Source organism: Larimichthys crocea, unplaced genomic scaffold (genome assembly GCF_000972845.2).
Source record: "Larimichthys crocea isolate SSNF unplaced genomic scaffold, L_crocea_2.0 scaffold125, whole genome shotgun sequence".
Taxonomy (NCBI): domain Eukaryota; kingdom Metazoa; phylum Chordata; class Actinopteri; family Sciaenidae; genus Larimichthys; species Larimichthys crocea.
Genome location: NW_020851716.1, coordinates 54,611 through 79,855, shown reverse-complemented (window position 1 = coordinate 79,855; position 25,245 = coordinate 54,611). Strand labels below are relative to the sequence as shown.

At 42.2% G+C, this 25,245-nt stretch overlaps 1 protein-coding gene across 2 annotated transcripts in view; it reads right to left on the bottom strand.

Annotated features, from left to right (window-relative positions):
- palmdb (palmdelphin b) overlaps positions 1-24,656 on the bottom strand; it is a 55,644-nt gene extending 30,988 nt beyond the window's left edge. Inside the window, exons 1-4 of one of the 2 annotated variants that reach the window (XM_027275421.1) lie at positions 24,445-24,656; positions 5,923-5,973; positions 2,908-2,988; positions 345-475 (exon numbers count right to left, since the gene is read on the bottom strand). In XM_027275421.1, the coding sequence (XP_027131222.1) occupies positions 345-475; positions 2,908-2,988; positions 5,923-5,967 (257 nt within the window). In that variant the 5' untranslated portion in view covers positions 5,968-5,973; positions 24,445-24,656. The remainder of the gene's footprint in view (positions 1-344; positions 476-2,907; positions 2,989-5,922; positions 5,974-24,444) is intronic. The other variant, XM_027275419.1, reaches the window with a different exon arrangement.
- Positions 24,657-25,245: the final 589 nt, after the last annotated feature.

Sequence of the window (25,245 nt, the reverse complement as noted above, 5' to 3'; positions counted from 1 at the left end):
GGACTAGTATAGAAGAGTTAACTGAATAAAATAACTCCTGGGACAACAGAAAGAAACGTATGTATCATGTGTGTGCCAGTGGAACATCCTGTTTGTATAGTTCATTTTGCATGTCAGAGTTTAGAGAGAGAGATCAAAGTCTGAGTCAAAGTCTGTTTTTATTTCCTCTTCAAAAACCTATTTTCTGCACTATCAGAATAGTAATATTTAGTATCACTAAAGTTTCACTTGGTCTTTACATGCTTCAGTGCACATGATCCATTAGCTCTCCCATCTCTCTGCCTGTTGTGTCCAGTGTGGGGTGTACTGTGGGATTTACTGCATTTTTGAGCTGCTTAGGTTACCTGAAGATGTTGCTCTGCAGCTGATCACTCTGCTGCTGTTCATCCTGAGCCTGAAGCCTCATGGCCTCCTGTTCCTCCTCCGACTGCTGACTCAGACCATCCATCAGCCACTGCTCCCTCAGGGCTTTCTTCTGTCAATCAAACACACCGACACACAGGGACGTCAGTTTTAGCTGCCTACAGTATTTAAAATTTGATTCATATTGTGCATTTTGAATACATTTTCCCCTCAGCCTCCCTGTTCCCTTAAGCTCAGCATCGTCACAGACCTTCTCATTGCTGCCCTCTCTACCATTTTCCTGTCATAGATGCATCAGTATACAGTTAGCACAGCTTGTGTCATTTTAATCATTTCTAAACATTCAAATCTTTTACCATGTGTCATCAGTTAAAAGATACTACATCTTCCTCAGTTCATTCTGGACTGCAGGCGGCCCAGATAGCATGGCATTGATTCAATGTTGAAATTCCATCTGAATCATTGTTTTTGTTGAGGTTGAATAGTCAAGGGTAGATAACATTAAATCAATGTTGTTACTTTGCTTTTTCGATGTTGATTCTATATTGGTCTGCTATCTGGGGGTTGGTTTAATTTATATTGTATCAATGTTGATTCAATGATAAAACAGCGATTGATTTTAAGTCGAACTAACATTGAGTTTACATCTGTCTTGATCTATTTTTCATCACTGAAATAACATTATTTCAGGGTGCAAACCTGATAAAAACTCAATGTTAAACTTTAGTGTTGAGCAACATTGATTCAATGTTGATTCAGTGTTGGTCTGCTATCTGGGAGATTACTGGTAGCTGCAGATTACCAGACAAAATGAAGGGGTTAGTGTATTAATAACATTCAATCCCAGCAAAGTGAGCATGTGGTCAGTTTGAGACATTTCATTCAGTGGTATTTGCAACAGGTTTTCACCCTCCTCACTCTTTCAGTTTTAGTGTGATTTGATGAACTGCTGCTATCATCATGCCAACACATCAGTCCCGTACATCCACTCACTCACTTTATACTTTTTTTAATATGTTGTTCTGTGTTTTATTTATGTATTTATTTTTATTTTTTTAATTGTGTTTACTTGACTGAGAGATGTCGACTGTTTTTTACACCTTTACCTGAACAACTGGCAAAGACTTGAACCTGGACACTGTCCAGAATGTTTTGTATTGCCCTGTTAATGGAGTGCTCCAAACGGCACCTTGTCACTGCGTACTCCTACTGCAGCATTGCCTTCAGCTACCGTGTCTTCCGAGTTTTTACAGTGGAAATAATCATCCTCAATGTTGCCATAGCAATTTGGGAGAGGTTTGTCCATTCCCAAGAAAGAAGTGAAGTGAAGCAGAAATGGAACTTCTCCAACTGTGTCTGTGCAATAGATGGCAAACACATTGTCATCGACACTCCTGCGTCATCTGGTCACAGTTTTAAAACTATAACTTTTCCCATTGTCCTTCTGGCTGTGAATGATATCAGTTACCAGTTACCAGGTGATAGATGTCAGTGCCTATGGAAGTAACAGCAATAGGGTCACTCTCACTGTCTCCCCTCTGAGAAAGACTCTCCAGGTAGGCAGGCTGGATTTCCCAGAGGACCTTCCTCTTTCAAACATGCAACATCTTGGCCCAGCATCACGTGTTTTTTAGGGATGAGGTGTTTCCTTTGTACAAAGACCTCAAATAACCTTTTGCACAACATCAGCTCTCAAGACAACATCATGAAAGTACATATGGGATCCCTGCAGCACAGTGGAGGATACACCACAGAGCGCTGGACTATGCCCAGAGAACATGGATAAGCTGGTGACAGCAGCAGTCATCCTCCACAACCTTCTCCAATGGTCTGATGCAGCTCCACCAGCCCAGAGCCCTAATCCAGAACATGCTACGCTGCTTTCCAGATCATCTCCAGGGTGAGAAGCAATAACCCAGCTGTGACTCTCTGTCAGAGAAAATATATAACACACTTTCCCTCTGCTGCTTGTGAAGTGCCATGACAGCACAACCTGCTGTAGCACAGCTGTAGCTGTGCCTGTTGTGTCAACACATCCTCTTCCTGCCCCCTGGTGGTAAAATAATTGCAAATGTTCAGAGTTCCAATTTTAGAGAATCGTAGCACCTAAAAAGGGATTGTGAGCCAGAAAAGGATGAGTCTGACGGTAATGAAGGCAACAAAAAATTCCAACACCTTCATTTGTGCTGAAGTGAAAGAATATCTGTAGGTAGAATAACAACAATATTAGAAGTTATGTAAGACTCATGTAGGGGGACTCAGTTCATATTAGTGAAAATAAGATGTGACCTTTACAGACTGTGTCTGAGTTTGTAGAGAAATGAAACAGAGTCCTTGGCAGTGATATTAGCTTAGATAGAGTAAATGAAATCATGAAACGTTCATCCCTGCTCCTCCTGGGAGTCTTTACAGGCTCTGATCAGTGACTGCTGCAGATGTTTTTACTCTTTATTAGATGGAAGAAGAAACCACACTGCTACCCATCATGTGCAGTACTTTCCCCCTGGATGTTGGTTTAATTGCTGTTATTACAGTAAAAAGTACCTTTATGTACTGGAGTTTTAACTTCTCCTCTTCAATCTGTCTCCTTTTCATGGCGATGTTCTCCTGGATTCTTCTCTTGTCCTGTGGGGGGGATCAAACACACATTTGCATCATGTTTACATTTTACAGCATGGAAACTATTCCACCTGTTGGCTTCTAACGCTGACACTTCAACCTTGAGCTGACAGCTGGACACCAACAGCCATAAATAGCTAAAAAAGCATTTTGACATTTATGACCTCACCCAGCCTACCTGTTGTTTGTGTCTTTCTGTGTGTGTGTGTGTGTGTGTGTGTGTGTGTGTGTGTGTGTGTGTGTGTGTGTGGTACGTGTATGTGTGTGTGTGTGTGTGTGTGTGTGTGTGTAGGCGGGGGTAGATTCACCTGTTCACTCCAGCATCTACCACTTTCCCTGCTAATAAAACGATAATTCATCTTAAACAGAGTTAGATTGTCATGACACAGACACACGTTTGCCCTGCCTGGACTATCACACTGCTTATTAGCTTTAATCTTTTACTCAGCATCAAAACACACGGCCTCTGTTCCTGGATGTCACACTGAGGGTCAATATGGGCTTAAATTAGTTCTAAGGCACTAAGTCCCAGTGAAAGGGGATCTCCCTGATGACGTCTGCTGGTATTTATAGTCCTGTCTCTGTCTGCGTCTGACTCGGTCAAACTAAGTGATGTCACTTTGGTGAAATGTCTGGACCATAAAAACCATTTCACAGAGACAACTGGCACCAATTAGAGGCTTACTGATCAAATGAGCCTTGTTACTAATAGTGTTTTGTTTTCCACTCTCAGTTATCAGGAGATAAGAAGACCAAAGAGTTCAAAAATATTTTGCTATTCTTTGGCACTTTTTCAACTCAATGTTTTTTGCAGTTAGAATATTGTCAATTTTTTCTAATGCATTATTATTATTGTATTGTGTAAAATCCTTTGGAGACTTTCTAAATATTCCCCCAAGCCTCATAGTGGATCAGCATATATGTTTGATTGACAGCTGAGCTGGCATAGGCTGGAGGGACAATCCAAACTCACACTACTGACTGCTGATGACATACGAGGTTAGGAGATTAGTTTGTAAGATGATTATTTGCTAATTAGCTAATGAGTCTGCACTTTTCCCTCAATGGATTCTTGCTTAGTCACTCATTCAGCAGTCTGAGGTGCAACACCAGACAAGTCTTCATGTTTGTAGATACAAAGGAGACCTCATGATCCATTTAGGAGGCAGATTAAGAAAAAACAAATGTGATGCAAGTCTAAATCTGTGCTTCTTTTTCTGTTTGTATATCAGCTGCTGTGAGTCAGTGTGAGCACAGGTCAGTGGTGAAATGCTGACGTCATGCAAACAGATTTTAAATTTAAAATCTATTTGGCTGCATGAAAAGAGTTTTTATGTTTTGATTTGTTTAAGTAGACACAGAAACCGTGACTCTCAGAGGTCCATGCAAAGACAGAGCGTGACATTATTAAACTAATGACTGACTGAATGAATGAATGAATGAATGAATGAATGAATGAATGAATGAATGAATGAATAAATAAATAAATAAATAAATAAATAAATAAATACTTCTTCTTACTAGCACTCCCATCACCTGTTTTTTTTAAAAAGCCCACATAAAGCCTGTGAAGATTACACCCTGTTTCTGTTGGTTACAGTGCTGAGTTAGGCTGCACCATTTCACCGAACAAAAGCCTGTACACGTAAACTGTCCATCTTCAAGAATACATTGTGCTGTCAGAGATACAGGATATGATGGACAGACAACATGTGGTTCATTCAACTGTGGATGTCTGAAGTGACCAGCAGTTTGTATTCTTATTGTCTGAATTGTGTTAACATCTTCCTGGCACAGATAAAGGCTGTGCTGCCTGGCCTGCCTGCACTCTGAGAGGGACTGAGCTGCATATCTACTCCAGAACTCTTAAGCTTTTCCTCTCCAGCTCTGTCATACTGCACCTTCCTTCACACCCACACTTTTTATTTTCAGACTCTTTGGAAATGAGTCCAGTTTCAGAGCTGCATCATGGCATCTTACTCAGGCTAAATCTCAGCACTGCTGCAGGTACTTATACTGCTACACAGCCGCATTACAAATATGAGATTGTTATTTGAATGATAAAGGGACATCAATTACCTGAGAAAAATCTATTTACTGCATGTTCTGAATTTGGACTAATTCTGTGAAGGAGACATATTTAATTGGCTGCATCCACACGCTGTTGTTTAAAGGGTTTTATAATGGCTAATCAGTAAAGGAATTAAAATTTCCAATATGTCTCTCGCAATTTAATTTTTTCAAAACTCTTCACTCTTTAACAAACATACGGCTCAGCACAGAACACATACTCTCACATTCCCAATGCATAAATGCAACCAATACACTTTATTTACATTTGTCTGCCAACAGTCACACTGTCACTCAATCACTCACTAAATGAAGCCAAAGTCATTCTGATCCTCCCTGACAGTCTTGTGCAGGTATGTCCACACACCCAGCATTCATTCATCAAGAGGGAAGTCTGATCATATGACTGGTGATCTTCAACTTTCCACCTTCATGAGGAAAAAACATCCTCTGTGGTGTTGGGGAGTGATTTTATTAAAAATTCCTTTTTATTTAAATTAAGTTTAGAATTTAAAGTGAACACTTCTGATAATAATCATATGCAAAATGGAGATTTGGTGGTCGAGTTTGAACAAGAAAACTGAAATCAATGAAAAGTGATCAACAGGTTAGTCAAGACTGTGAAAAAAAATAATGTGATAAATATGAAATGTGAGAAATATGACCATAACAATCAACCACAGATAACCTGACTAAAATAATTTGTCTGAAAATAAATCTGAACCTCTACTTTTAGCTGAACCACCTGTAGATGTTCAATGTTGTTTTAAATTCAGGTAAGTATCAGAGCTAGTTCAAGTCAACAAAGCAGCTCTCAGCATGTGACACATTATTTGTACCGTGTTCCTCCCAGCAGTTCAGGATCCTTACCGTGATCGCCTGGAGCCTCTCCTTCAGCAGGTCAGCCTCCTCCATAATGGCCTACAGGACAGACAGAGTACATGCAGTAATGAGTAAATATCAACATGTGAATGCAGCAGTAAAACATTATGTTACATGAACATAACATGACTTGCATCTTAAGTGTAGAAAAAGACTACATGTATATTGTAATATATTAGTGAGGAAATATGTAGTGGATGTTAATGGTGTATGAATCATGATTCATCTGAATCATTCACTTGGATCCTCTTACTGACCCGGGATTAACCAGTCTGTAGTCTCCATTAACCCCAATCTTACCGTCCTACACCTGCCAAACACCAGGCCACATATACAAATTAAAATGATAAACTGTGTCATCCACTACTCTCATTTTAACCTGTACAATCTCATTACAACATGTCTCAGTCCATCCGCCTACAAAGCTGACAGAAATCCAGATATTATCATGGACAATAAGCAGATGAGCTGACACAGTGGATCAGTGGAACTTCCTGCAGACTCAGAATCAGAATCACAGATCTGGATCCAGAGTTAGATCCACAGATCCATCCTGCACGAGTTAACCAGCGGGGGACTCAAGAGACTCAAGACACCTGTGGATCACTCGCTGATCCAGCAGAACCAGGTGACCCAGATTCAGTGATTCAGCTGAGTGGAGTGGATCATTTCCTCCACACAGTGTGAAACAAGGCAGATTCTCTGATGAGTGATTGCCTAAACACTTTAAGAGGAGCATTTGAATAGCAGCATAATGTGTTAGTATAATCTGTCTTTAATAATTATGAACATGTAGGTTAACCTAGTAACTTACTCACAAGTGTTGCAGATGTATTTTGTGGCAGCTGAATATAAACATTTGGAACTACTCACTGCCTCATGTTTAAGATAATGACATTATGATAATGTTTCAGAATTTTATGCACAAACAGTAGACTGCCCTCGTAGAACAGCTCTAATTTTCTAATTTATTTAGCCTATTTGTAGTCCAACACAGTGGGGCTTGTGTTGCACTGGTGGAATTTATATGCTTATGGACATACTGACTCAAATGACTCAAAGGAAAGATCTGGATCTGTTTAGTGAGTGACTCAGAAAAACTAAGGTCCGTAGAAGGATACGGATTAATCTCTAGTGGATGTGAGGTTGTTGTGTGTGTACCATGTATCTCTGTGCATATATACACCATCATTCAAAAGCCAATGCGGAAAGGACAAAAACTGCAGTTCCTCAAAAGTCCACTTGAGGCTGGCTACAGAAAAGTCAGTCTCTATAAGCCCCCATATTAATGTTTACAACCTGCAGACAGTTATACAAGACAGTTACAAGACAGTTATGGTCTCTATAGATAAAACATTCCCTCAGCATTCATCATTCAGCCTCTACTCCGTCCTGAAAGTTATATACTGTACTATTCTTAATACTATTGTTCTTACACCCTTTTTTTTGCCACGCTACTCCTCCCGCAGTTTTTGTCACACATACAAAAAAAAGGTATCAAAACGTGCGTCTCGGCTGGGAATATCCATTACAGTTTATAGTTAGTTAATGACTTGTTGCTGCTGTGGTCCTCTATGACGTCCACTACACATATTACCACTGTCATTATTGTTACCATATCTCCATTACAGTTTATAGTTAGTTGATGATTTGCTGCTGCTGTGCATCTGTGTCTCTCTATCTCTATCACAGGTTCCACTGCTACTGTAATCATTTTATCATTCATTGTAATTCATTGTCATTTTATCATTCATTGTGATTCATTGTCATTTTATCATTCATTGTGATTCATTGTCATTTTATCATTCATTGTAATTGTACAGTATGTTTGTGTTGATTTGTTCTGTACACGTGACATCTATTGCACGTCTGTCCGTCCTGGGAGAGGGATCCCTCCTCTGTGGCTCTTCCTGAGGTTTCTTCCACCTTTTTTTTTTGTGGGCAAGTTTTTCCTCACTTGAACCGAGGGTCTAAGGACAGAGGGTGTCACTCCCTGTACAGATTGTAAAGCCCTCAGAGGCAAATGTACTTTGTGACTTTGGGCTATACAAATAAAATCTGATTTGATTTGATTTAATTTAAAAATCGTCAAAAACATGTCAAAAAAAAATGTTCGCAAGCTAGAGTGCGTGACATCATAGCTAGAGTGGAGAGGGAGGCACAAAGATGCGGCAGCAACACCCATCCACAGCTCAAGATGCTAAAAGTGAAGCCGTCTTTCAAAAGAATAAGAGTCCCTTCAAAATAAGAGTCCATTAAAAAGGCAATGATGACACAGCTTGTTGTATTAATACTGAATTTTCTGAGCAGTGTCAGTAATAATGTATGGGGGCGACGGGGCCAGAGTCAGGCACACTCAAGATCTCTTTAGAAATGTTTTCTAGTTTTAGGCATTATTATTTTGTACCAGTATATGCAGCCTTAGGTCTGATGATGACTGTTGATAAGTAGAGTAAGTTTCATGGATATGACACTTTCCTAGTGGAAGAGAGTATCAGAGGATGCCTTTCACAGTAGAGGTGCTTATTATAACACAACACCTGTTGGTGAACAATCCCAATAACTTGAGATGCCTGCACACTGTTGACATATTAATATTACAGTAATAATAAACAAAAACAATAATATATACTTATTCGAATATATGCATGTTAAAGTGTATTGATGAAAGTTGTATTTATTATTGTTAGTTTTAGAAACTCAATGTGATGGTCTTTCTTCTGTATAGAATGACACAGTGTTTGACCGTATATACACTGGCTGAGTTTAAACAGGGTGTGTGCCTGTCATCAGTGATTTACTGCAGTACATTTTAACACACAATATAGATTTGTTTATATCAGCCTTGACAGGCAGAAAGACAGAAAGAGAAGCAGCATCTCTGTGTCATGTGTCAGTTTGATGACTGATTCAGGCCTGAGGAATGGCACAATAACTGTAGGGAATGTAACATGGCCGTGTTGGTGTTATGTGTCATAACGCATGTCAGTGAATCAGAGGAGATTAGAATGAGTGCTGAAGGTTAAGATACACCTGACCCTCTGTAACCTCACACACAGCTGTTTGAACACAGTTCACATCTACAGCAACGTGAGGGAGGACTCAGTAAAACAGACACACACAAATGTACGAGGGGAAAGAAAGAAAGAAAGAAAGAAAGAAAGAAAGAAAGAAACTGACTACGCCTGCAACTTACTGTCCATCACTTCAGCTTTTCAACAGTAATCAGCATCTTTCTCATCATGTCCCATCGTATTTTCTCCTCAGTTTAACATAAGACATTCATAGCTCAGGGGTGTGATGGTACAACAGTCTGTATGGTTGACATTAACTTTAACCTTGTATTTTTATACGTTTCCTCCTGAATATTCATCATCTAAACACTAAGGTTTGATGACCTGGTCTTTGATAAGGCATCCAGGAGTCAATGGGGTTACTTCAGGGGGCTGTCAATTTATTGATTGAATTTTTTTTAGTTGTTTTTTCTTTTCACAAATTAAAATTCAAAATGTCTAAAAATACACATTAACATGAAATTATTAGATAAATTTGGCCAATTTGTAAAATAATAATTTAAACAGCAATGATGATAGGCTACTCATTGATCCTTGTGACATCATGTGACCTCACACTACAAGCTGCCCTGCTAATAGTGTTAATTAAGTGGTCTGTGAGCTCTTTTATCAAGATGTGGCTTGATATTTCTGAGTTATAAACAAACCACATGGGGCTAACTCTTTTCACCAGATTATTAACACATCAGTAGCTAACACACCTCCAGTTTCAAGGCTGTTTAAATAAGAGGCCCCAGGGGCCCTTTGACCGCTCAGTCATCTGAAGGCATTGGCCCCTGCAAGACCCTCAGGACTTTGGGACCAACAGTGACAAACCCTGAGTTCATATGGGCCAGACTAAACACAACCCAATCACGTATATCGCAGTATATTTATGACTTGAATACAGGGCCGGTCCTAGCTATGGGCAATGTGGGCGGCCGCCCAGGGCGCATTCTCCGTGGGGGGCGCACGAACGCCCGAAAAAGCAAAAAACCTCGGTAATTTTCGATACCGCTCATTAAGTTAGCGGAGCGGGCGCCCCGGGAGCGGAGTGTTGACAAGGCAGAGGGGGGCGTCGGACAGACCAATGGGGGCGCACGCATCCCGGGGCGCACGGCGCATCCAGGGGCGCACGGGCGGCCGTTGGAGCGCACGAGAAAATGTTCGCCTCGGGGGGGGGGCGCAAATGTGGCCAGGACCGGCGCTGCTTGAATATACATTGAACACCTATTTGATGAACCTGTATAGACATATACTGTATATATCTGCAGCTGACAAAAGAACTTTAAATAAGGTTTTATAAACTAAACTTATCTACAGTATATATGATGACTACATAGCATTCTTATGTTAAACATATAAATATAAATATTTTATCGTTGACTTTTTATTCAACACATTTTCATCAGCAGATATTCCAGTGAGGGGTAATAAAAGCAGAAGCAGCCACATGGAGCTGTTAGATAATGAACTATGAAAAAAAGTGTGTCTCATTAAGGATCCCAAAAAACTGGAGTGAAAATCAATGTTCATAACTATTAGAATGTTCCAAAATCAGCTCATTTTCCTGTTCAGACCATTTCTTAGCACTGTGTATCTTCCTCAGGGGTACCCAGACAAACCTTTTGAATAGGGATGTAACGATACACTCAACTCACGACTCGATTCGAGTCACGATTTTTTGTTCATGATGCGATTTTTTAAAATCAAAATGAGCTACAGACAAATTATGACCAAACTAAATTATTATATTTATTATACTTTTTATTTGTAGGAAAAAAATCTTTCTTTACAGAAGCTCTCAAACAGTTTGTGTTCTCTTATAAAAAGTGCAACTTACATCTTAAACAACAAAACACATCACTAATATCTCTTTTCTTTAGAAACAATCTCACAGTAAACTGCTGTTAACTGGCGTGATGTGCAGTTTTCGCTCACAAGGGGGCGTAACCAGGGCTCTAAATTAACTTTTTTGATCACCAGCCAGTGTGGCTGGTAAGTTTTGTACATAACAATAAAATAAAAACATTAAAACTTGCGAGGAGCACGCGTCAATTTCCACAGAGCACCTCGAGCGGGCGAAAGCCAGACACAGAAAAAGCAGAGAGAGAATCCGGTGGATTTTCAAAATAAAATACCCCATGCAAACTGCCGGTCGTAAAAACAGACAAAAGCGAAACTAACTAACTACGTAACATATTAACACATGCAGAAGCATGTTTAGAAGGGAAACACCGGGAAAATGTCCAAATCTGAGCAAGTAAACAAAGTCTGGCGGGCTAAGCGCTCGCTCCTGAAACACTCCCGGTGGGGTTTGAAGTCGCGTGCAGGACGGACCAAATACGCCACGTTCACGCAACGCGCCGGGAAGCCTGTTTGACCAGTGAGAGCACGAGCTGTGCGGGTTCCCATTCGCCAAGAATCGCGATTCATTTTTTCTGTCAACCAATGCGAGTCGTCACGCATTTGTACCGATTTTTAATCGTGTCACGATGCATCGTTACATCCCTACTTCTGAACTAAAGCTACTCTCTCTTTGATAAAAACAGTAATTTCCAAATCTCACTCTATGAATTAATAGAGTTTTATTTTGTTTCTGTTGTGTGTGAACGAAATGTGTTTTATGATGAGTTAACGAGGAAATAAGACTGATCTTAGTTTGGTAAAAGAGACAAACTTGAACTCCTTGAAGGTGTATGGTTATATTTTTGTCTTTAATAAGGAAATGCGTTTTTTTTTTTTATACGGTTTGCGTGAAGAAGCAAACCTTCAACACTTCGAGGTAAACGGCTCCTTTCATCTGGCCATGCTGTTCTATGGAAATACATTTGTGTCGTGCAGTACAGTTTGAATGGATGTGGTTTCTCAAGGTTCAGCTCAGCGTCAGATTCTTGTGTCAAAGCAAATACCAACCTGAGTTACAGATTCAGTAACTTCTGTAAAACTGTTTCACAAACCAAACCATTTTCTGATATCACACCACTCTGGCTAAGGTTTGGTTATGCTTAGGCACAAAAACATAATGGATTATGTGCATGAATTGTCACATATAACCCAATTACACATCTGCAGACAGTAACAGCTGAAATGTTACAAATAAAACCATAAACTGTGAGGACAACAAAGTCCATGAAGAAGGTATAGGAAAGTATCCCAATAGCCATAGAAACTACAGACGGCTGCATGCTGTGGACACAAAGATTATTCAATTTAACTGCTGCTCTCACAATGGAGGGTCTATCCTCATTCTCTCCATCAGTCCCTCCATTGCATACTGTAATCTGTTTCAGCAGTGTCAGCCTGTGAATGTCTGTCTTTCCATAGATCCATCACATAACTCCACCTTAAAGTATTATGCATTTATATGTGAGTTAACTCTGTGTAGACTTAATAATGGATTATCTGAATGGCAGGGAAACAGAAAGCTGCTGGAAATACATAGTACAGAAGGAAACCTGACCCACAGTGATAAATAAGCAGGGACATGTTTATTTATGTTAGTAGCATCTGAGCTGAGTAAATGTCATCCTGTTCATGTTGATCAATGTTTGAGTTACATGGGTTCATGTCCATTTCAACTCAAAGGGTGACCATAGCACCTTTGATGGAACCAGTATGAAGTCTCATACTGGTTCCATCAAAGGTGCTATGTATGGCATCAACAAATCCATGTCAAGGTAACTATAATGTATGAAGCTGTGGTGGAAAATGGCAGCTGTACTCACCATAGTTTTTCTTGTTATAACTGATGATTTCCTTTTGGTAGTTTTTGTTCTTGTTTATGTTTATGTCTACGTTTACCATTTAACTGTCCTCTGTTCTGTTTTTTAACTGTACCTGTGTCTATATATGTTTGATGTTAATACTACAAGAGCAAACCAGAGTCAGATTCCTTGTGTGTGTGCACATACCTAGCGATTTAAAGTGATTCTGATTTCCACTGATGGAAAGTAACATTTACTCAGCGCTGTACTTATGTCGAGATGAATTATAAGAGTATTTGCATTATATGATATTTTACATTCTACCACATTCAAGATTAAGATTTTACATTAAAAAACAATGAATAAATGAAACGCAGATGTCAGATGTCCATGAGTTGCTGAAATTTCCTCTTTAAACTTCGCACATGGTTTCATTTCAAGAACTGTTTAGGCCAGTTTAATGAACTGTGAACACATGAACTGTTCAGAGATTTACAAACTTCAGGAACCTCCTAATGCAGAGATCCAGAGGGGAAGAGTACCCCGACACAACATACCCACAGTATGCTGCCGGTGATCAGGCGAGAGGAGATGGAGAGACCATGAAGAGCTGTGCAGCCAGCATGGCAGTGAATTACAATATAATGTTTCTAACCTTTTCCCTGATGGTCTAAACAAGATGAATCTGGTGAGAAAGACGCCAAGTCAGCAACAATAGTTTAGGCCTTAAAGAGGCAAAAAAAAAAAAAAGACAAATATTAAATTACATCATCAGTAATAATGATCAAATATTTTATGCACAATGAGTTATTTTATGGGTTCTATAATGAGTTCTTTTGCTATTTTAAGTACATTTTGATAAACATACTTCTGTACTTTTACTGAAGTTGAAGCTGAGTTTGAATGCAGCACTTTTACTTGTGATTGTTACGTGCCGTAGTGGGTGTGTGTTGTCTTCTGCTCTTGATTTTAGGTACCGCCTTTTCCCTCTCCTCCTCAATCAGCTGATTAGCTGATCAACGCCGGTAGGCTATAACTGCCTACCGGGTGTTTCAGTGCGGTGGTGTGCGTGTGATCCCGCAGCGAGTGGTTCGTGGTGCGTGGTGGTGTGTTCCCGGAGAGAATCGGAGAGAGTAGTTCATTTCGTGTGGCTTATGATCGTTCCTGGCACTCATCGTGACTTTTGAGATAGCCTTTACTTTACGTTGTTTAACTGTGTTCTTGAATAAATCCCTGCACTTGCAGTCGGTCCTTTGTTAATCCCCTTGTTTTTGGGTCTTTTTCTTTAATTGTTACTTCCCTGAATTCCCCTAGGCTGAGTCTTGCCCTGTCGGGTCGTAACAATTTTGGGGGCTCGTCCGGGATCTATTCCCACAGTTGTACTGTTTAGTGTTGTTTGTTCGTGATTAGTGTTTGTTTTGCGGTACGTATTGGTTGGTGTTTGTGTACCTGCAGTCTGTGTGACGTCATTGACAGCTTCGCCGGACTACACAGGTGAGTACCCAGCTGGGTTGGGTTACAGCCCGCCTTTCCATCGGGTGCTCTTTTGTTATTTTGCCTTTTTTGTTTTCGGGGTAAACTCCGGGCGGGGACTTTGGTCTCTGGCGGGGGCTGGCGTTTCAGGGTTTCGGCCGCTGATGTGTTGCCAATAAGACGCCTCGAGCCCGGCACTCCCCAGAAGATAGATAGGTGAAGTTTGTGGTAGGCAGGATCTGGAGTTTGTCTGTCGTGACGGCTGTTGGTGCGTGGCCTTGCACATCATACGCGTCGCATTACCGAAGTGTTTGATGATGGCAGCGTTTGACGTAGAAACATTTGCGGCTGATCCATCATTGATTGTTTTGGAGAAATGTAAAAAGAACGATCTACGTGTGGTTGCGGACTACTACGGTGTTCCGGTTTCTAGCGCACTTGTTAAGGCTGAGCTAAAGGCGGTGCTTTTGGATGAGTTGATCAGCAGGGGGGTTCTTAGCTTGCCGGTGTCTGGGGATGCTCTGGTTGGGACCGCAGCCTCTCCAGGTGAGGGCCGCCCGGCGAGAGAGGCCGAGGCCGAGCAGCTGATTACACCTGTTGTGAAGGAGGTGAGGACGGCGGGGAAGCCGGTGACAATGCCCCATTTCATCCCATTCTCCGTGGAGTCAACTCCTGGCTCAAAAGTGGACGCCAGACTGAAAGTCCGTTTAGCTCGCGTGCAATTAGAAAGAGAGGAGCGCGAGCGGGAGTTTCAGTTCCGTAGGGAGCTGGAACTGAAGAGGTTGGAGGCAGACACAGCTGTTAGGCTGCGTCAACTGGAGCTACAGGTACGCACAACTCAGGCTGGTGAGGTTCAGCCCGCGGCGTGTCCGCCTACCTTTGATGTGAGTAAACACATTTCTTTGGTCCCTGTATTTCGTGAGGCAGAGGTGGAGAATTATTTTGGCGCATTTGAGCGCATTGCCGCTGCGTTACGCTGGCCAGAGGATGTGTGGGCCATTTTACTTCAATGTAAGTTGTCAGGCAGAGCTCAGGAGGCCTGCTCTTCTTTGTCTGTGGAGGATGGTCTTGATTACAGCAAGGTTAAGAGTGCTATCCTGCGAGCATATGAGCTGGTACCTGAGGCGTACAGACAGCGGTTTCGCAATCTGCGTAAAGTGCCCAATCAGACCCACATTGATTTTGCCAGAGAAAAGGGCATTCTCTTTGACCGGTGGTGTGCGGCTTGCAAGGCTGACGATTTTGTCATGATACGTGAACTGATGTTACTGGAAGAGTTTAAAAACTGCGTCTCTGAGCGTATCACGGTGTATTTAAACGAACAAAAAGTGTCCACTTTGCAGCAGGCTGCCACCTTGGCAGATGAATTTGCGCTCACACACAAAAGTGTGTTGGCAAAACGTCCCGAGTCCCCTCGGGAGGGGTTTCAGAAGCCTGGGTCGCAGTTGTCGGGTGCTGCTGTTCCGTTTGCTTCCAAATCTGGTCGTCAGTGTTTTTATTGCCACAAGCCTGGTCATTTAATTGCGGATTGCGTTGCTTGGAAGCGTAAACAAGGGCCTGTTGTGAGGCCACCAAAAGGCGTGGGGCTTATTAAAACCTCCAGTGACGAGGTTATAATATCAGGGGTGCCTGACTGTTTTAAGCCTTTCATATTTACCTGTTTGTTGTCTCTTACAGGACAGGCCGAAGACCAGCGCCTAGTAACTGCACTGCGTGACACAGCCTGCTCACAGTCCCTCATTTTGTCCAGTGTGTTGCCATCGGGTACTGAGTCTGATGCCAGTGCTGTGGTTAGAGGAATCGAGATGGGTTTCGTCCCTGCACCACTGCACCGAATCCATGTGCAGTCGGGGCTGGCAACTGGTTATTTTCATGTGGGTGTCCGCTCTAGCTTTCCCATTGACGGCGTGGATTTTATCATGGGTAACGATATAGCTGGCGGTAAAGTTTATCCTGTCCCCAAGGTCGTTGCTGAGCCCATTCCAGAGTCAGATCATGACGGGTTAGCTAAAAAACATCCTGATGTTTTTACGGTTAGTGTGTTAACCAGGGCTAGGGCCCGTGCGCAGGCCCCGGACCAGGAAGTTGATTTAACAGACTCTCTGTTTGCATCTGTTTTCTCTCAGGATGAGCTGCTCCCTGGTGGTGGTTCGGTAGACTGCGATTTCAGAAAACCTGAACCGGTAAAGGAGCCTGTTGCTCCTGTTGATCTGGCGGCTCCTATGTCACTGTGTCGTGAGGCTCTCATTGCTGCCCAGCAAGCGGATCAGTCCTTAATTAAATGCATAGCCGCTGCTGTGAAAATGCCCAGCGAGTGTACATCCAAACGACCGTATTTTCTTGAAAATGGTGTTCTGATGCGCAGGTGGGTTTCACAGTCAGACAGTGCCACGGCTGAGCTCGGTGAGGATTGGGGTGTAATCCATCAGGTAGTCCTGCCTGTTAATTGTCGCCAGCACGTGTTGAAGCTGGCTCATGAACATTTGTGGTCAGGTCACCTAGGGGTAACTAAGACGTACCATCGTGTTCTCAAGCACTTTTTCTGGCCTGGCTTAAAGGGGGATGTGGTGAGTTTTTGTATGGGGTGTAGTACTTGCCAAGTGGTAGGGAAGCCAAATCAGCCTGTGCCCCCCGCCCCCCTGCGTCCTGTTCCAGCAGTTGGTAAGCCTTTCGAGCATGTAATAGTTGACTGTGTGGGTCCGCTTCCTAGAACCAAGGTTGGTAACCAATTTTTATTAACAGTCATGTGTGTATCCACTCGTTTTCCTGAGGCTGTTCCTTTACGAAGGATTACAGCCCCAGCTATCACGAAGGCACTGCTTAGGTTTTTCACCACATTTGGTCTGCTGAGAGTAGTGCAAACTGACCAGGGGACCAATTTTCTTTCCAAGGTCTTTAATGAGACCCTGCGGTCTCTTGGTATTGCTCATTCTGTGTCAAGTGCTTATCATCCTGAATCTCAAGGTGCACTTGAACGGTGGCATCAAACTTTGAAGTCTATGCTGAGCAAATATTGTTATGAAAGTGGTAAAGACTGGGATGAGGGTGTACCATTTATGTTGTTTGCCATTAGAGACGCAAAGCAGGAGTCATTGGGGTTCAGCCCAGCAGAGCTAGTGTTTGGCTACCATGTGCGAGGTCCGTTAGCGGTTTTGAAGGAGCAGCTGGTGGGCAGCCACCCAAAACATACTAACGTGTTGGATTTTGTCTCCAAATGCAGAAAGCGCATGCAGTTTGCCTCGACGCTGGCAAAAGAAGCCCTCTCCTCCGCTCAGGGTAGTATGAAGCGCCGTTTTGACCGGAAAGCGGTGGAGCGGCAATTCCAGCCAGGTGATAAGGTGTTGGTTTTGCTACCTACACCTGGATCCGCTCTTACGGCTCGGTTCACAGGTCCCTATGTGGTGGAGAGTAAGCTCTCGGACACGGACTATGTCATCCGGACGCCCGAGCGTCGTAGGAAGACCCGTTTGTGCCATATTAATATGCGGAAAACTTTCCATCCGCGAGAGGTTGCAAAGTGTCCAGATCCCACTGTTACAGTCACTCCCTTGCTTGTTTGTGTGGCCGATGTGACTGATGACTTAACTACGCCCTCTGAGGCACAACAATCCGGCCGGTTGTCTAACTCAGACTTCTTGTCTAATGTCGAGCAACATCTGTCCCATCTGTCCTCAGCTCAGCGTCAGGATGTGCTCGACCTTATCACTGCATACCCCACCTTGTATGGTGATGTGCCATCCCGTACCGATGTGTTGGAGCATGACATCAATGTGAATAATCATACGCCCATTAAGCAGCATGCATACCGCTGTCCGTATGATAAGAGGGAGCTAATGAAGAAAGAGGTCGCGTACTTGGTTGAACATGGTCTTGCCCGACCTAGCAGTAGTCCTTGGAGTTCCCCATGCTTGCTAGCTCCTAAGTCGGACGGCACCCCTCGTTTCTGTACGGATTTCCGTAAGGTGAACGCGGTGACAGTACCTGATTCCTTTCCCTTACCCCGCATGGATGACTGTATAGACAGTGTGGGGCCTGCAGTGTGCATTACTAAATTAGATCTACTAAAAGGGTACTGGCAGGTCCCTTTAACACAACGTGCATCGGACATCTCTGCATTCGTCACCCCTGATGCTTTTATGCAGTATACCGTCATGGCTTTTGGCATGAGAAATGCCCCGGCCACTTTCCAGCGCCTCATGCAACGCGTGTTAGGAAATGTGCCGGATTGTAGCGTCTATTTGGATGACGTTGTGATCTACTCTGAGGACTGGGTGAGTCACATGTCCAGTTTAAGGGATGTGTTCCAGCGACTGGCAGGGGCCTCGCTAACCCTTAATCTGGCTAAATGCGAGTTTGGCAAAGCTATGGTCACCTATTTGGGGAAGCGGGTTGGCCACGGGCAGGTGCTGCCTGTGACTGCAAAGGTTGAGGCTGTGTTGACTCTCCCGACGCCCACGACTAGGCGGGAACTTAGACGTTTCCTAGGCATGGCAGGATACTATCGGTGTTTTTGTAAGAACTTCTCTGTGGTGGTTGCGCCATTGACTAAACTGTGTAGCCCAGCCATTCCTTTTGTCTGGGATGATGACTGTGACCATGCTGTCGGGTCGTAACAGTGATACTTCAGAATACTTCAATATTTTTTACATTGTTGTATTTTTACTTTTACTTGAGTAAAGATTCTGAATACATGCTCCACCACTGCTCTGTGTGAGATCCAACTGGGGTCTGTTTTTTCTGACTTTTTACCCACAGCCTTAAAATCTTCAGCAAGGTCCCTCAATGGTTCCAGCAGGCGGCACACATCTCCCCAGTATTGATCTTACAGTACTCCTAAAATATAGAATTGATTTGAAGATTCAGGTGTTTGTTTTTAAAGTGCTACATGGAATGCCACCTCTCGTATTCAGCTTCCTCTCAATTACATTTCAGACCCTGTATTCATAGATATGAACTATTTGCCCAGGGCGCAAAAGTGGCCAGGACCGGCGCTGATCGGACCTGTGGCTCTTTCCCGCAGGTCATTCCCCGTCTCTCTCTCCACATTCCTGTCACTCTTCAGCTGTCTCTATCAAAAATAAAGCTTGAAAAGGCAAAAAAAAATCTAAAAAAAAAAAAAAACCTAAAAAAAACAAACTGCTATTGCCCTCATAGGCATCCCATCATAACTAAATGAACACTGAAACAAGTGTGAATTTGCAATAGCTGTGATCAATATCATTTATGCATTCCCACACACAGCCGCACAAACACCTGATCATCCCTCTAATGTAAAACATTCCGCTAACAGGTGGATACAGAGCAGACTACAAAAATGTGTTATTGTTTTTTTACTTGCTTAAGTCAATTTAACTTGTGAACTATTAGCATTCATCCAAACAGTACATTTACCATAAACCCAGATATGTTCTGCTCTATTAGCCCTTTTTGACCTTGAAATCAATGAAATGGACCTCCAAATGTAACAGCAAAATATGGTAAATATAAAACAACATGTATGCGATTTTTCTGACCTACTGCCCCTATCAATAGGATGACATCAATTGTAAGTAGATTTCCATATATATGTATCCTTTATTTGATCTGCTTCTCCTCTGGTTCATGTCTGGTTGGGTTTATTGAAACTACATGCTGAAGTTAAGGAAAAGGCCTTGGTCATGATTTTTAAAAAGAAAACAATGACTCGTGGGAAACAGGAAACTAACAGCTGTCTCTTGACTCTTCCTGGGACTTTGATGACCTCCACCCACGAAACTAGAGCTGTCACATAGAACTTCACTTCTCCAAATGGATTTATATTCAGTGTTTTTCTGATTCAGCTGGCCTATCCAAAGCACACAAAGTAATACTAAACTCAGCATACACACTCACACGCCGACAGCCATCAGAAGCTATTTAGGATTATGTATCCTGCTCAAGGACTGGGGAATGTACCAATAACCCTATGTACATGGTGGTCAAGTTAGTTTTGGTGGATTCTTTATTTACCATTTTCACTGAGTGTACATGGAACACCATCCTCTCTACACCACCTACACCAACATGCCTGCATGTCACACTGCCTGTGGTTGTCTTCAACTACGTACCACACTCAAACACAGAAAGAAAAGCAATAATAAGCATATAATAAATAATATTATCTGCTTGATATGGGCATTGCGTCGGAGCTTTGTCCACATATTTTCTGAATAGATTTTATTACATGTTGCTTAAGGGAAATGAAAAGAGTTATTATACTGTGCTTACATGCAGGCAGGATCAATGTGGATGTCATTGACAGTCCACACAGCCCTTGATACCTGAGAGGAAAGGGATCACATGAACCCCAGTCATGACAGAACACGTCTCTTCTGAATACCATATTGCATGTGAGTAGGCGCCTATGTTTTTACGCATTCATGCTCAGCCCACTAACCCACCCACACACATACCGACTAAAATCAGCCATTCACCCACACATGGATAACCCAGGCACAGCATTCATGTCACACAAGACTCTAGATATTAATTTGTCTGCCTGTAGATACTTCTTAAGCTCGAACGTAGGGAATTATGTAATCTGTGCTATATAAAATCGTAGATCGTAGATAAAATAATATACATATACACAAAAAACACAACTTCCTCTTTAATTTAAACTGAGTTTGATTCAACACCATAAAAAAAAAAAGCTAAATAGAAAAAAAGGAAAGTCATCACGACCTGGTCAGTCCTCCGTGAACTGCCCCTCAGAAAACAGCCTCTGCCTGGGCAGTGAGAGTCCCTCTTTTTACTGATGATGATTATGTAATGTGAGCAATGTGAGCAAAACACTTGAACTCACAATGTCAGAGTTTGATTTACAGAAGAAACAGGGTGGAAACCTGCAAAAAAATTATATATAACAAAATAATGACACATATGTTTTCCACATTCACTGGGAATTATTTTGAAATGATGGGCACTCCCGGGCACTACAATGAAAACCCTCTCTCTCTCTCTCTCTCTCTCTCTCTCTCTATCTTTCTCTATCTCTCTCTCACCATCTGTAAACATACATGTCTCATTAATGCATGTTACTAACTAAACTTCCCCGGAGTTTCTGTGCTCTCTTGTCCAGCAGGTTCTCATGGATCGTGGCTGCTGCTGTGATCCTGCATGACGTCCACTACACATATTACCACTGTCATTATTGTTACCATATCTCCATTGCAGTTTATAGTTAGTTAATGATTTGCTGCTGCTGTGCATCTGTATCTCTCTATCTCTATCACAGGTTCCACTGCTACTGTAATCATTTTATCAGTCATTGTAATTGTACAATATGTTTGTGTTAATTTGTCCTGTACATGTGACATCCATTGCACGTCTGTCTGTCCTGGGAGAGGGATCCCTCCTCTGTGGCTCTTCCTGAGGTTTATTCCAACTCTTTTTTTTTGTGGGCAAGTTTTTCCTCACTCAAACCGAGGGTGTCACTAGCTTTCTATACGTAACATGCAGACATAGAGGCCAAAGAAACCTTCATAGGTTGAAATTAAAACACAAAATGTCAAAGGTCATTTGGCCACAAGCTCACACAACTGTGTTCATAGTCTGTCTCTTTTTTCCTCTCTTAATGTTTTTGAAGCAGATTTTAGTCTAAAAGTCTAAATGTTTCACTGTTTCAAGATGAACATTGTCAACATCCATCTTCATTTTTACAGAACCTGCAGTGAGTTTTCATATTCAACCTTCAGTCTCGGTACTGGACCCACAAGTAAAATAAGAGCAAACAAGCATACAGTACAGATAGAGTGAAGCTTCAGTGTTTGACATCACATGGTGCATAGCCCTGGGCTAGCATGTGTGTTCCACAAGCCTTCGTTCCTCAATGTATTTTTAAGGAAAAGGTTTGAAAATGTGGTTGGGAAATGATGATTGGGAAAAAAATGTCTGTGCAGTGACAGTGTGATATTGCTTATGTCACTGAATTCCATCGTCATCCTAAAAAATATTACAGTAAATAATATAATAACAGGTTATCCAGAGCTCTTTTTGCAGTTGTCATGCTGAGTGATGTAGTTTTGCTGGTGTAGGTGAGTTTTAACAGTGACATAAAGTGCAGCACACATGCTGGGAAAACCCAGTTCCAGGATTAAGTAAAGGTTGGAATATGAGTGACAAAATGGATGAGGGAAGGCGAAGAGGATACTGCTGCTGGTTAGCTTGTCCACCTGTTGACACTATGGAGGCCTTATCCCACACTGCTGAAAATAGAGACGCTGCCTGGCTCACAGCTGGACCAACCTGACACTGTGCACAAGACAGAGTCTGCAAGTGTGTGTTTATAAGTTCATATGTTCTGAAAGAGAACTAATGTTAGGATGAAAACCCTCAACACCTGTCAGTCAAAAAAAAAAAAAAAAGCCAACAAACAGGGACTAAAGAAAGGTGCTGTCCAGTGCACATTATGCAGTAAACCTGAGAAACTCCACCTCAACTGATACAGTCCCCATATCGTGCAGGCTCATCAGGGAGAAAAGAGTCAATAATAGTTGCACATACTAATGGAGGACAAAGCCAAGGGAGCCAAGACTGTCTGCGGGTGCCATTACAGCACTTGTACTTACAGTAATTACAGTGCCCAAGTTAGCCAAAGCACAGGAACTGGCATATACATGTTCATTGAGCTGTTTCCACAGCTTCTTGGCTTGTAGGTTTTCATTTCTTATCCCTCCCCAAGAAAAGCTACCTCTCACTTTATTCAAAGCAAAGCAGATAAAGCCAAGGCAATGGTTTGGGTAATGACACAGTACAGTGAATAGTATTCAGCATATGCACAGCCAGTTATCCACATTTAAAGTTGTAATACTAATCCAGGTCAATGTCCATCTGACAGTGGCAAGTGTGCATTACTCCCTGACTGTCTGGCTGTCCAGCCAAGGTTTTCCTGCCTTCAAATCCCTGCTCCTCCTTCCTTAATCTGATATCTGATGGATTACCAGCATATAAGATAACAGGAGATGCCTTTACCAGTCTACAGCTCAGTCTGACGGGACTTGGCTTGGAAACGGCAGGCAGCTGGTTCCAGTCCAGCATGGGCCACAGTACTGTACTTCTGCTAAACAGTGATTATTGAGGTTTGTTGTTATGTAGAAAGGTGCACTGTAATAGAGTGACATTTTCCTAATGCAGTTGTGATTAAAGGAATACGGACCAACAACCTATTCTGTGAGCAAGTACCAACATTATGTGAATCCACAGTTTAACAACATTTTTTTTATATATGCATATTTTCCAACAGTTACAGCAGAAGCTTGACATATTACCACCTAATTAAGTTGAATTCTTATTGTTACTCTTAGTGAGTCCAGAGTACAGTGGTGGTCCAGCACTGACCATGCCTGTTTGTGTGACAGATATAATATGCTCATAATAGGCTTTATGTTAATGTTGGTATTTACACATGAGACTGATATCCATGTGAACATCTCACTTCCAGAGAAAAAAGATATTTCCCAAATGTTAAGCTATTTGTTACTAGCAGGATTATGAAACTAAACCTCTGAAGCAAATATGAAAATCTTTCTGTAAGTACAAGTCACTGCTACATGTTTACGCTGGATGACGATAACTGCAGTGTGATTTCAGGTCTTCATTCTGTAGGTGTGAAAATGAGCTCTCTACTTCATTAGTGTCTTCCCTCCCCTGCTCTGCCACATGTGCTGAAATGCTGATCTGGGATGAGTGGGAAGGAAAGGGCGCAGGTTGACTGGTTTTCTGCAGGCAGCCGAGAACGACAGCATGTATGTAGGAGTGCACGTGTGTGTGTGTGTGGGTGTGTGTGTACATACATTTATTACACACAAATACATGCAACGCAATACTTTTTTTTTCATCTTTAAAGACGTTCATTTTGTGCTTTTAAATGTGATTTCTAAAGAGTATGTAAATTTGACGAGATATCATCTTCCCAACTCCTGCTTGTGTGTGTGTGCGTGTCCATCTGTGAGTAAAAGTAGTTAAAGAGAGACCAGTGCTGAGAGCCTACAAGCAGCCGACAGCTTAAAGGAATTAAAAGATTAAAGAATCAAAAGACCCTCGCGGCTAATTTGAGCTCCTTTAACAACAAGTCGCCTCTGGGTAACTGACCTACAAGAAAGTATGTACAGAGAGGAGTTGACAACACAGTGGTAAAGTCTGTACACAACAATCTTTCTGATCTGACGAGAATATCTGCTTCTCTTTCAAAGAGACACTCTACATTAATGTGGCAGAGGCAAATGCAAACCATGATGGTGATACAGAGGTCTACTCACCGGGTGTGTGCTGTGTGTGTGTCCTTAAGCAGCTGATAGCAGAGCGTGTGTGGAAGGTAGAGCTCACTTTCACAGTGTATCCAACATTACTGAGCCCGAGGTTGTGTCGGGAGATTGTGTAGGCTGAGAGAGATTCAGACTGACTGGGAAGACTCCCTCCCTCTCTCCCTCCCTCTCTGCCTTTATCTGTTCCCTGTGAGTCTGTCACAGAGCCCAGCCATGTGCCTGAAATACCTCTGCCAAACAATTGCTCCACAAATGTGCACACACACACACACACACACACACACAGACACACAGACACACACAGACACACACACACACACACACACACTACAGGTATATGCTGCACAAATGTTGCAATACATAGCAACACACAGCTACAAAGATTTTTGATTTACTTACTTCCCACCTTAAAGAACAAGACAGCTGTTTTTTAAAGTCTACCACCACCGAGTTCTACATGTCTGAAATTGAAGTTGACTCACTGCATACATAATAAACAATCTATAGCGATCAGAAAATTTCAGACATTTATCATCATTTTGCATTTTGCATTTGTAGGGTCAACTTTTGAATCTATAAAATGCAACATATTGCATTGTGGGATTGTTAACAACACGTAGTGTGCATATTACAGACACTACTTTATGGAGCTCTGTGGGGCAGAGGAAGAACATATACAGTCACAGGGTGTGTATACACACACACACACACACACACACACACACACACACATACACACACACACGTATAGAAAATATTGTCTGTGGCCTGGGTGACAGCGAGTGGTGAACTGGT